The 12,600-nt window shown below is 42.2% G+C and overlaps 1 protein-coding gene across 8 annotated transcripts in view; it reads right to left on the bottom strand.

The window, feature by feature from the left end:
- Positions 1 to 12,600, bottom strand: part of CTNND2 (catenin delta 2) — an 888,692-nt gene that overhangs the window by 201,484 nt on the left and 674,608 nt on the right. For all 8 annotated transcript variants that reach the window (XM_070519868.1, XM_044779487.2, XM_070519864.1 and 5 more), the window contains one exon: positions 12,233 to 12,446. In XM_070519868.1, coding sequence (XP_070375969.1) covers positions 12,233 to 12,446 — 214 coding nt within the window. The remainder of the gene's footprint in view (positions 1 to 12,232; positions 12,447 to 12,600) is intronic.

Raw genomic sequence — 12,600 nt, 5'->3', positions numbered from 1 at the left:
AAGTTGCTATGGGACAGAGCTGCCTTACCATCCTGGAACACTTAAACCTCCAGACCTCATTTACGGGAGAGAGAGAGAAACTTACACCTAAGCTAACACACCATTATTTGGGGCTTTTCATTTCTTTAAGTTGAGCTTCATTCTAAGTAATGAAATCCCATCCCTTCCTAATCTCCTTAAGCCGCTTCAGTTTCCATCATAATACTTGTCACTCCCTGAAATGACAGGTTTATTGTCTGTCCCGTCCACCACAACACACAAGCTCTAGGAGGGCAGGTCTCTGAGTTTGAAGCTTGAAACATTCCATAACACTTCTGTTAATAGATATTGAAATTACACTTAAAATCTTGATATGGTTCACTTCTTTACAAATAAATCAACTGAAATCCAAGAGCCCTCCCAACTGTGCCCTTTCTTTCTCCCTTCTTCCATCTGGTTCCCTGAAACACAGGCACCACCATCCTGCCAGTAGAAGTGCCATACCCTAGGGATGGTCTATGGCTAGAAGGCACCTGGGTATTCACTGCTGTATCCCAAGCACCTAAACCTCACTGCCACACAGCAGACACTCAACAAACATTTGTTTAATGAATAGATTAGACCTAGAGCCTAGAGAGCTGCTTCAGTCTCTAAGACTAAGAGTGGGGTTGGGCAGGAAGTTAATGATGCAAATTTTCTAATTTGATTAGACTTGGCCTGGTTGGTGAGGAAATTAGGAATCAGAACTAAGGGTGCAAGGGTTGTAAGTTTTGGCTCTTTGCATTTGGATATAACTGGGCTATCTGCTACAGAGAGATAACCCTAAAATGGTTAAAATGACAGCAGATAAGGGCAGACATCTCTATAAAGAACATGTGAGATACAAAGCTGGTTAGAAAATGAGTTGGGGTCAAGAGGCAGACCAAGCACAAACACTTATCTCTTCTCCCCTTCAGGGATCCATTAGAATTCGCAGCAATGGTTTGGTGGGGAATGATTCTTCCCCAGGCCTGCTGTTTCCTTCCTATTAATGGAGCACAATTAAGGTAACACAGGCTCCCCCTCACTCATTCTTCCCCTAGAAGGTGGAGGGAATTATCTAGGTAATCAGGGGACATGCCTGGCTTGGCTCAGCTCCGTCTTTCCTCTTCTTGGCAATGAGAGGCCACAGGGAATTCTAGTTCGCCTGGTCTCCAGGGGATGTGTCCGGGGGGCTGGTAGAGGAGGAGTAAGGCCGCCCTGAACTGTTTCCTGTGCATTGGTGGATACGTCTGCCCAACTCTGGGCTTCTATATTAGCAAACCCACTTGGCAAATGCGCATAGAGCCTGGCCTCCAACCTGACCTGTAACGATAATGAGCTGATAATGTGGCTTCCATCTTTATTTTGCTCAGAACTTGTCTATGGAAGAGAGTGTGAAATACAGAGTTCTAAACTATGACCTGAGGGCCAGCCACCTGCTTTTATACACAAAGTTTTATTGAAACATACCCATGTCCATTTGTTTATGTATTGTCTACAGCTGCTTTCGTCCAATGTAGGTAGAACTGAGTAGTTGTAACAGAGACCCTAAGTGTACAAGCTAAAATAGTTACCATCTGGCCCTTTACAGAAAATCTGTCAACTCCTGTTCTGGAATCCAGAGGAATGTTAGAAAACTGTGTTGCAGCTAGAGCAATGCTGTCAGGTTCAAGAGCAAAGGAAAAGTAAAGGGAAGGCAGGACTCAATTCCAGCAAACACTTCTATCCCTACTCACGCTAAAAAGCAGAGGGCCCAACTGAAGAAGCAGGTTCCACAGGTGGAAACTCAATGGAGCCTTCCTCAAAGTTGCGGGGGACTAGTCAAGGGAAATGCATCACAGAAGCACATGCCATCACAGCAGTAAAAAGAGGGGACAGGAAGATGTGGATCTCAGGGCCCGGAACACGAACAAGCCGAGTCAGTGACTTGAGGAGCACAGATCAGAAGAACTGGACACAGGCGTTTCAGCAACATCAAGAGCAGCCTCAGTTTGGAAATCTGTTGAGGGTGATTCTGCAGCCTTTGTAGAGATAGGAGATCTCGTGATTCCACAGTACGGAGCAGAGAACTGGCTGTGGTGCACAGGATTGAGGGACGTCTGTTAACAAGCGATAATAGGAGGCGTGTCATCAGCGTGCACACCCTCTGTGTGGCACTGCAGAGCTAGGAAACCCAATGCTCAAAGAGGAAATTAAAGATAAAGGTTTCAAAGATGAAGGAAGGGAAAGAAGTCATCTCTGATAAGACCTGGTGCAGTGGGTGTGTGCTGCGTCACCCTAGCTAGGCTGGAACTTTGCCTCCCAGAATTCCCTCCCTGCAAGGTTCCAGGTTAAGGATGTCCACAGGAGAGATCTGCAGGCAATCTGGCAGGCATGAGGGAAGCAGCAGCTGTGAGCTCCGAAGGCTGCAGGCCCAGGGCGTCAGATGCTCCTGCAGCTTGGGTGCAGTTTTGCCGGTCGGCTGCTTCACTTTCTGGGTGTGGGGCAGCAGCCGGGCTGCAGCTCCACCAGCCCCCACCACTTCTCTCTTTTCAGCTTCTTCCTGTCCTGGGGAAGGCACATGTTGGAGTGCGGAGGCAAGGGGAGCCAGCTGTTGTGTGTCTCTCACGTGGCCAATATGCAGCCAATGAGAGGCAGAAGAGGGTACTTGTCTATCCTCATGGGAGCCAGCTGGTCCTTGCTCTCCCCTGCCTCATATCCAGCTTTTCTTCCTAATCTCTGCCTGCTGACCTATGTCAACTTCAGGCCCAGCATCAGACATGGAGGCAAAGTCTTCCTCAGACTTCTTCACCAGCTCCCACCACAATGTCAGGTCTAATTCTGATAATAAATCCCTTTTTTCATATCACTCATTCTGCTCATGCTTCTCTGGTCAAATCACAGCTGATAAGCCCAATGATGGGGTTACCTCCACTGCCAGCATCTAAATGTTGCAAGATGGCAGAATGTTTACACTTCTACTTTCCCAAAGAGACAATATGCACGAACGGATTCACCTTCCTTCAACCGGTAAATGCATAATACTAAAATTAACCTTTTGCTGGGATTTTTTTCTCCTGATTCAATTTAAATTCACAGCTCGTGGACTCTGGAAGCCAGGCACCACCAAACTGGCCTCACGTGACTGAATAAATCCAAGGAGATCTCCACTTGGTCATCTTACCTCTGATACTGTGGTTGGCAGAATAACAGTCCTTCAAAAAGGTCCACATCCTCATCTCCAGAGTGGGAATATGCCAAAGGGGACTTTGAAGATGTGATTGATTTAAGGATCCTGAGATGGGGAGATTACCTGGAGAGTGTCCTGGACTATCCGGGCAGGCCCAGTCTAATCACATGGGTCCCTAAGAGCAGAGAACCATTCCTGGTGGCAATCAGAGGGAGATGCGACTATGGGTGACTTATCAGAGATGTGATGTTGCTGGCTTTGAAAAGAGTGGAAGCGGGTTGCCAGTCAAGGAATGTGGGCAGCCTCTAGAAGCTGGAAAAGACAAGGACTGTCGCCTAATGTCTCCAGAAAGGAAGTTTTGTTGACACCTTGATTTTAGCCCAGTGAGACTTGTGTTGGACTCCTAACCTCCAGAACTGGAAGATAATAAATTTGTATTGTTTTAAGCAGCTGAATTTGTGGAAACCTGTTGTAGCAGCAATAGGTAACCAATACAGACTTCACTGAGTGGCTGCCATGGCCTCGGCTAGGGCTGGTCTCTGGGTACACACCTGTGTCTGGGGTAACTGCTCTTAGGGCTTTGGATGGCTTCTTTTCTAAAGGTGATGGGCACAGGCCAGGGTTCACACCCTAGACCAGTGAGAAGAGTGGGTGTTCACACTGAAATAATGAATTTTCTGAGACCCTGAAATTATGTGACCAATTCCACGGTGAGGCAGTCCCGGTTTCTGAAGAAACCAGACCCCAAAGAGGGTATGGAGAACCCTTCTGGCAGAGACTATACAGAATAAAAAAGTTGGGGAGGATGGTTTTTACACTTTAGTTAACTTAAGAATTGTGGACTTTGAACTTCAGCACACAATAGCAAGAGATATTGATTTTTAGACTTTAATTCCTTTGAACTTTAATGTCTTTGGACTTCAACATGAAAGTGGATTTAAACTTTGATTTTTAGTTTCTCTTTGGGAATTTGGTATTTGGTGGGGTTTATATTAAAATTCGAAGCATTCTACCTTGTTGGCATTTCCTTACTGGAATGTCTCTATTCATTTTTATCTTTATGATGCTGTTTAATCTTATTGCAGAACCTCTGTTATTCTATGTTGAAAAACAAGGCTGGACATTTTTTGGGATAAGAAATAAATTTGGGACTTAAATCTTGAGAACACAGTGACCCTAGATTTGACTTAATGTGCTATTTTGACCCATTTCAGCACCTCTTGGTGTAATACATGAAGTGCCCACCAGGAGTCCCACAAGATCACCAAAAAGCCCCATGAAGATGGAAGAAAGGTTATATTGACAAAATGCTTAGTCCCGCTTTGGAGAGATGAGCCACGCCGCTGGGTGATCATAGCAAACAGCACAACAGAAAAAAATGGGCTGGAAGATGTTAGTGGGGAAAATGCTTCCCCTCTGTTTCAATGTCTCATTCCATGACGGGTGTTTAATTAACGCTACATCCCGGACTTCTTTTGAAACAGTAAGCTCACTTGGCTAACAGGGCTAAAGTAATGTCTCCAACCGGGGCTTCTATCAGCAACAGAGATAATATTTAGTAATATTTACACTTTGTCTTATCTATCAAACTGTTTTGAATGCATGCAGGGAAGAAGATATTATTTATTAGGGACATCATGGAATAAAGAAAAGAACAAAAGGAGTAATTCAGCAGAGGAGAAACTTCATCATATTTCTGCAAGATGCAAAATAGATGGAGACGAGTTGGCTGGTGAAGTTGAAGGAGAAGCCAGCACAGCCCAGGATATGCACAGAGAGAACTCCCTCCCAATGACCCAATGAGCTGGCTGACTCTCCTGGTGGAAACCTAGGAGAGATTCATGCTCAGAGAAGGCAGGCATATGGGATGCAGAAATGAGAAGGGAGGCTACAACAGGGTGATTGACTGAAAGGAGACAGTTGCCTGCCCTCTCAGTCTCCATTCCCACCCAGGTGAAGAGAACACCCAGCAGCCAGAAAATTACTGACCCCTCACTCCAGGCCAGACAAATAAACAAAACAAATGCACAACTCATAATAATATTCTTGAAAGAGACTGATTGCATTGGGGGAGAACTAAAAAGCTAAAGTGGACGTATGAGCCTTAGAGAAAAGCCTTCCTCATTAAGATGCATGGACTCCCCACACAGCAGTACACCCCTACCTGCTCACCTGAAGTCAAGCTCACAGTTAACAAGCTTCACCAATGCGCACAGAGCTCAGACAAACTCTCTACTCCTTCTGTCTTAAAAACAAGCAGAGAACTGAGGGGCTCCACACATTTAAAGTAAGCCTGCAAAATCAATGAGAAAGACTCCCATCAAAACAAATAGAAGAAAATGCCACCAAAGAAAAGTGAGATGACTCATGATAAAGAGAAAACAAACCTTAGTTCTAAATAATATTCTTAGAGAAATCTGAAAATAGTTTATATTCCTAAAACAAGAAGAGAGGCTATAAAAAAATAACCCAAAAGAGAGTTCTTAGAATTAAAATAATGTAAGTAATATCTCCCTAGATCCTTAGACACACACACACACACACACAAAATCCTCATAGATAGATTGAGGGAAATGTTGGGTATTGGAGAAATCTCTAGGAATGTATGATTAAAAGGTAAAGGGCTCCAAATTATATAACAAAATATAAGACAGAGGGAAAATCCAAGAGGTTCAAAATCTGACTAATAATTCCAGAAAGAGAGGACAAACAAAACGGGCAAATATAAAAAAAAACAAAAAACAGGAATTTTCTGGCACTGAAGAAGGTCATGACTCTTTAAATTTAAAGTGTCCAATACCAGTGAATTAAAAGAAAAGGGCACATACCTAGATACATCATCACAGACTTTTATAGCATCAAGGACAAAATTATGGAAAACATTCCCAAGAAAAATAATTTTCTATCCATCTGTATCTAGTAAATATCAGTCACGTATGAGTATTAATATTGACATTTTCAGAATTTAATCTCTTAAGTATCTTCTTTTAGGAACTTATAGGAGAATAAACCATGAAGGAGAAGGGTATGGGATCTCGGAGACAGAAGTTTCAACCCGGGAGAGCTATGCAGCAGGTCTAGAGAGAGATCATCCAAGTCTGCCCCAGAGATGGAGGATGCCAGCAGTGAGACCTTTGGAAAAGTAAGGAATTAATGATGACTGAAATTATGGACAAAGCTGAGTTGCTGGGCATTGTAGTTGATGGACGATCCATTCGGATATGATGCTAGAAATGTACTTCTTCCACAAGGATCATTGCTTTGCACCCACAGGGAAAGAAGTGTGATTGGAGGGTACCACACAGGTCTGCTCTTCCATTATAATGCACAGGCTGATCTCTGGCTTTCAACTTTTTGAATCAAGCTATAGAAAACCTTGAAAGATTGACTATGGTTACAGAATAGATTGCAAACATATTTAACCTTGACAATGTAAAACTCGGGTATGATGACAGAAGTTGTAAAGGAGAAGGATAAAGACAGAGAAGCACTAATATCCTTATCTTACAAAATGGGTGACAAGAGATGTTTGTGTTAGATGGAAGAAACAGTGGATTAACTTTGAAGTTACTGACTGAATTTGCAAAGGAGCCAAGAATAATGGTCCCACCATACTGGAAAGAAAGAGAAGGCATGAGTGGTGAAAATGCAAAAAATCCTCCTCCATGCTAATAGAAAAATGATCATTTATTGACAGAGAGAAATAAGCATATTATTTAAAGGCATGTAATAAACATGAGAAAACTGAAAAACAAAGCAAAACAAAGCAAAAGTAAGGTGGAATGCCTCTGAGGGAACTGGCAGGAGGATAGATGAGATAGGGGACTGTTGTTTTCACTATAAGCATTTTCATGCTATTTTATGTTTTGACTATACGCATCTATTACTTTGGGTTCCTTTTTGGGGGTGGGGGGTGAGGAAGATTGGCCCTGAGCCAACATCTGTTGCCAATCTTCCTCTTTTTTTTGCTTGAGGAGGATGGTCGCTGAGCTAACATCTGTGCCAATCCTCCTCTACCTTGCATGTGGGATGCCGACACAGCATGGCTTGATGATAGGTCTGTGCTGGGGATCTGAACCCATGAACCCCAGGCCACCAAAGCAGAGTGGGCAAGGCCAACCAGTATGCCACAGGGCCAGCCCCTACCTCTATTACTTTGATTGAAAAAATCAAAAGAAGACAATGCATTTAATTATCATCCTTGCCACTTCCAATCCTTTGTAAGTAGTTGCTTTAAGAAGATGCATTAAGAAATCAGGCCAATAGGGTCCTGTTTATTTTAAACACAGCAACACTATTTAGCTCTCATAGTTCTGCATTTATTTGCATTGCTTTACTTCCCTGACCAACAAATGTGTTTGCTCACACTGGGAAAGGTGAGGGACAGCCTAGATTTGTGTCTGTACTAGTTTCCTGGGGCTGCCATGACAAAGTACCATAGACTGAGTGGCTTAAACAATAGGGCTTACTGTCTCACGGTTCTGGAGGCTAGAAATCCAAGATCAAGGTGTCACAAGGGTTGGTTCTTTCTGAGGCTGTGAGGAAGAATCTGTTCCATGCCTCTCTCCTAGCTTCTGGTGGTTTGCTGGCAATCTTGGCGTTCCTTGCCTTGTCGAAGCATCACCTTGATTTCTGTCTTCATCTTCACATGGCCTTCTCCCTATGTGCGTTTGGGTCCAAATTTCCTCTTTTCATAAGGACATCAGCTCTACTGCATTAAGGGCCCATCATACTCTAGTATCCTAACTTAACTAATTACATCTGAGTCACATTTTGTGGGACTATGGGTTAGGACTTCAACATACGAATTGGGGAAGGGGGGTACGTAATTCAACTTAAAATAAGCCCTTTAGAGCCTAGGCATTAAATCAATTAACCTAATGCTTGTAAGTAAAATGGTTAAATCGAGGCATATCCCCTTAATTAAAAGGAAAGACTATTTTGGTATGGGAAGCATAAGACGAATGAACACACTCTGCTCTTGGAGAAGCAGAATTCTTAAGGACACTTGCTTTCAACTGAAATAAAACTTATTTATTAAGTTTTATGGTTTAATAAAAATTGTTTTATTATGATTTGTAAAGCATTCTGAAATCTTTAGTTGGACATTTCAAAATTTAGGTTGATTATTTCCATATTTAGAGAGAGAAAAATTATATTAGTCAAGCCCAAAGGACACGCAGCATTTCTAATCAAACTTTATTTGCTAAGGAGCATTTCAAGTAATGGCTAGCATACAATAGCTTCAACTGGATTTAAATAAAATTCTGATCATCATCTCATAGTAATTATTGCATAGGAAGAAAATTATTTATTGCAAGGCCTAACAGGCAGTGTCAAAATATATTCTGTTGTGAATAGATACGGCGGCGCAAACAGGCAGCTGTTTTTTTCAGCATGCATAAATGCATGTAAATACCTCAATTTTAACATTTTATTATTGTTGAAATAGTTTGCCAAGGAATACTCAGTAAATAATTCAAAGCTCTGCAAGATCAGTTCTTTCTTTTAGTTTTCATTGTTTATAATTTGGCACTCTCGATTTCTGGATAGATAGCCTAGGTCTAATCTAAAATCTGGTTTATAAACATGCTTTATTTATTTTTTTTAAATCACTAAAATTGTTCTTTTGCATATTTGTTGACAACACATCCTAGTTTGTAAATATCTAGAGAGGAATCCAAAGGGTACATCACTCCCTCCCTATAATTTTTTTTCAACGCTCATTTGATTTCATGCATTCCCTAATGGCAGGAAGGAGAATGCAACAGAAAACACTCCTGTGTATAGTGGGCTCCTGTAAGGTACTAGTCCTCACCCCATGCTGAACTCGGTATTAGGTCTGCTGAAGAATTACAAAGGAAGGAAAAGCCACAGTTATTATGTTTAAATCACTGTTGTCTTTATTCATGCATGAATATCTAACCTAATCCCAAAAAGGATTTGAGGAGGGAGGGTCCTTGTGACAACAGAAGTGAAGCGAGCCTTTTAGGCTTACACTCTACTCCACCTTCCTGAGCCATGGCCTCCCTGGCTGCTCATCTAGAAAAGAACGCCAGCCCTGCACATGCAGACGTACAGGGCTCAGGACACACCTGGCACCTGTAGAAATCCAAAAGCATTTGAGAAATGAACGATTAAGGAATGAATGGAGGGCCTGGACTCACATAGAGTAGTAAAGAGTTCATCGGACTTGGGAAGAGATGAGAGATTCAGAGGAGGAGTAGAAAGAGAATAACATAAGAGAAATGAAAGATTTGATGACCTTCAGGTTAAATCGGGTTAACTGTACTAAAAGACTGGATTCCCAAAGCTCTGCAGGAGCCCACAGAGTCCAACCTTTCACAGCTCACTTTGGCAGATGACCATGGGCTGGTGCTGAAGATGAAAATGACTCTCTAAGGCTCTTGGGGGTGAATTCATTCGCCTCATTTTACTCTTGCTTCAGGCAGTGGAGTCAGCTTTGGCTAGATTTGCATCACTGATGCTGTTTCTAAACCGAAGACAGCAGGGCCCTGTGGGTTTCCGGGTGCCCTCAGATTTCTGCCAGCAGGGAAATTTAGAATGCTTTGTTACTACAGACTGGCCCACAGCAGCAATTCCTTCCATGCTAGAATGTTCTCCTAGATGCTTGCTTCTGATTTCCTTTTCTAGAGCAGCAGCTTAGCCCAGGTGCTTGTTGTTTTTCAATAGTACCCATCATGGCAACTCCACAAATCACCAGTTTCAGCCAGTCCAAATGTTCTGACAACATGTTTTTCTTTGAAAAAGGTAAAATTCATGCCTAAAGTTCAGCCAAGCACAATAAGACCCTGCCTCTGTAAAGGCAGAAAACATCTATTGAGGTAGCAACCACTGTCACCCGAATCGATTCAGCTCTGATGGCTTGGATGGCGTATGGCAGATGACAGCATTTCTTCTAGGAGAGGAGGTAGAGAGAGTTTTGGCTACCAGCACATGCTGATGAAGAAACAGCGAGTCACGACATGACAATGGGTGCAAACCCGCACTCTTCTCAAAAGTGGCAGAGGAAGGGCATACGTGCTCTCTCTACATCAAGTAGTAACATCTTTCCTACAGCTAAAGTTTCACCAGGAAAGGAAACTTCCTGACATTCTGAAAAGGTTATTTACCTTTGCTGTTTCCAAACGAGGCTCACATAGAAATTTTTGATGTTGTGCAGGTGCATATAACGGGTGACACCCAGCATCTGTCAGAAGCAGTGCTAAAAGCAATGGAGTAGCCGGCCGTCAGTCCCTTCATAGCGGCTTCAAGCATCAGAAGCAGCACGGGCATGCTGCACTGGACAGTGTCGCAGGACAGAGGCACTGCTGTCATTTCCTTTCTGGTTTAAGCCATCAATCACCTCAACGTTTTCATGTGGCTGAATTTCCTTGGCAATGAGATAAGCCACCACAGAGGCTGCCTCTAGACAAGGGTTTTGTGTTAGGGCAAATCCAAATTTTAGTAAAACCTAATTCGTTTCAAATCACACAACGGATGCATAAGATACACTGCGGACAGTGTTCCTTTAGTTCTGCTGGCCTCATGTTTTCACTGGCAAGGTCTTAACGCACAGAAGCAGCGTGATGTTTGTTTTCTGTCACATGCATTGAGTCTTTTCTCTTGCAAGCATTTTCAATTTAAACACAATCCACTAAAATAAAGATGCGTGTTCATAACTATAATGGCAGGGTGTATTTTCAGTTATTACTATATTAATGGCGTGAGTTATTATTATCTTAACTCACCCTACAACTATCCTACACATCATAATATGTGCTTAATAAGGTTTTACCTTAACTGATCCCGTCACACGATGTTAGCTGAGTGTGAAACATTACTTAAATAACATCGTAACCCCTAACAACTGTTTTTTTCCACAAAGACAATTCTCCACTTAGTGAAAGAAAAAACAAAAGGAAGAAAAGTGAAGTCTGGTGCTAATTTAGCTAAGAGTGTGAAAGAGATGTGACAATAATCTTAAAGGGTGTAAAATTAGGAAAATAAGCTGAAGCTGAGAGTCTTGACTCAAGACTGAACAATATTTATGTCTCTCTAGCTTGAGTCATGCATTTTCTTAAACAAGTTCACGTATACTTCATCAGCATAGCTACAAGGAAATGTTAGAGTCAAGACAGCTGGTCAATGGAATCACGGATAATTAAAAGATCCTTTTTTGAGAGTCAACCTTGCGATCCCTTTTGCCAAACACTCGCTTGCAGGGGTACTTTGATGAACCAAAACCCAAACATCACCTAGAACAGCAATGTGCATAACCAAGAAGAGTAATTTGAAATCCCATGTTGAGGCCATTTATGTTATTAGCGCTCCAGCAAGTAAAACTGCACATTTGAAAAGCGAGGTACGAGAGTGACTGGCTAACATTTCCTGTGTTCATACGTATTCCAAGAAAGGCATGTGCTATAAATGCTTTACACATTCTCATCCACTAAATCCTCCTGACTCTATGAGGTGGGGACTATAATTATCTCCATTCAGCCAAACTCAGCAGTTCTATGTTCATGGACAGGCTTTCTCTCCAGTTCACTTAGGAAAAATTCCCTAATATGAGAATACTATAACCTGGAGACTTTTAGTAGACATAAATATTTTATTCAAGAAATTAACCGTTAAGTATGATAAGATAGATCTCTGTTGTTAACCACACTATAAACCAGAATATACACCGTATTAACAATAACTCACATAACTTGTCCTTTTATCAATTATTATTAATGCCATTCTAATGATGACCCGTGGGTATTGTAAGATGCTAAACTACTCTTAGATCATATGACAAAACTGAAATATGGTCACAGAATTTTAGTGAGGGTTAGATTGATTGGATTCTGATTACTTAATTTGATTAATCCATGTTTGTTCGATTTGATACCCTTTTATTCATGTGTTTAGTCATTTGTAAACACGTATTGGGACTGCCTGTGTTATTAGCCCTCTGAAAGGCCTGGACCATAATACTTGGTGAGCACATATGATACTATGCTGGATAGCGGAAATCTTATCTCGAGAGTCAGTCGTGCTGTTCATAAGGGTTCTAACCTGTGACCAGCTCCCGGATCTCCAGGTCGGTGGTCTTGCGGAGCAACCTCACCAGCGCTGGGATGCCGCCGCAGTTTTTCAGGGCAATTTTGTTATCATCGTTGGCCTTCCCATACACCAAATTTCTCAAGGCTCCACAGGCACTGCGGTGGACTTCTGTCATCCGATGATCCAGCAGGTCCACCAGGAGCTGGATGCCTCCTTGTCTCCTTATCTGAAAGAGCAAAGGACACAGCTTTTGCCTTAGAGAAGTTTTCACCATTTAAACCAAAACAGGTTTCTCATATGAAGTAGTTGCCACAATTAATTGCACTGAACTGAATTAAGGCATACAAAGGGAAAAAAAACAAATGAGTGTTCTGCTTAGA

The sequence above is a fragment of the Equus asinus genome, chromosome 10, assembly GCF_041296235.1.
Source record: "Equus asinus isolate D_3611 breed Donkey chromosome 10, EquAss-T2T_v2, whole genome shotgun sequence".
NCBI classification, from domain to species: Eukaryota; Metazoa; Chordata; class Mammalia; order Perissodactyla; family Equidae; genus Equus; species Equus asinus.
The sequence above is the reverse complement of the archived record's forward strand: the minus strand, read 5'-3'. Positions and strand labels throughout refer to the sequence as shown.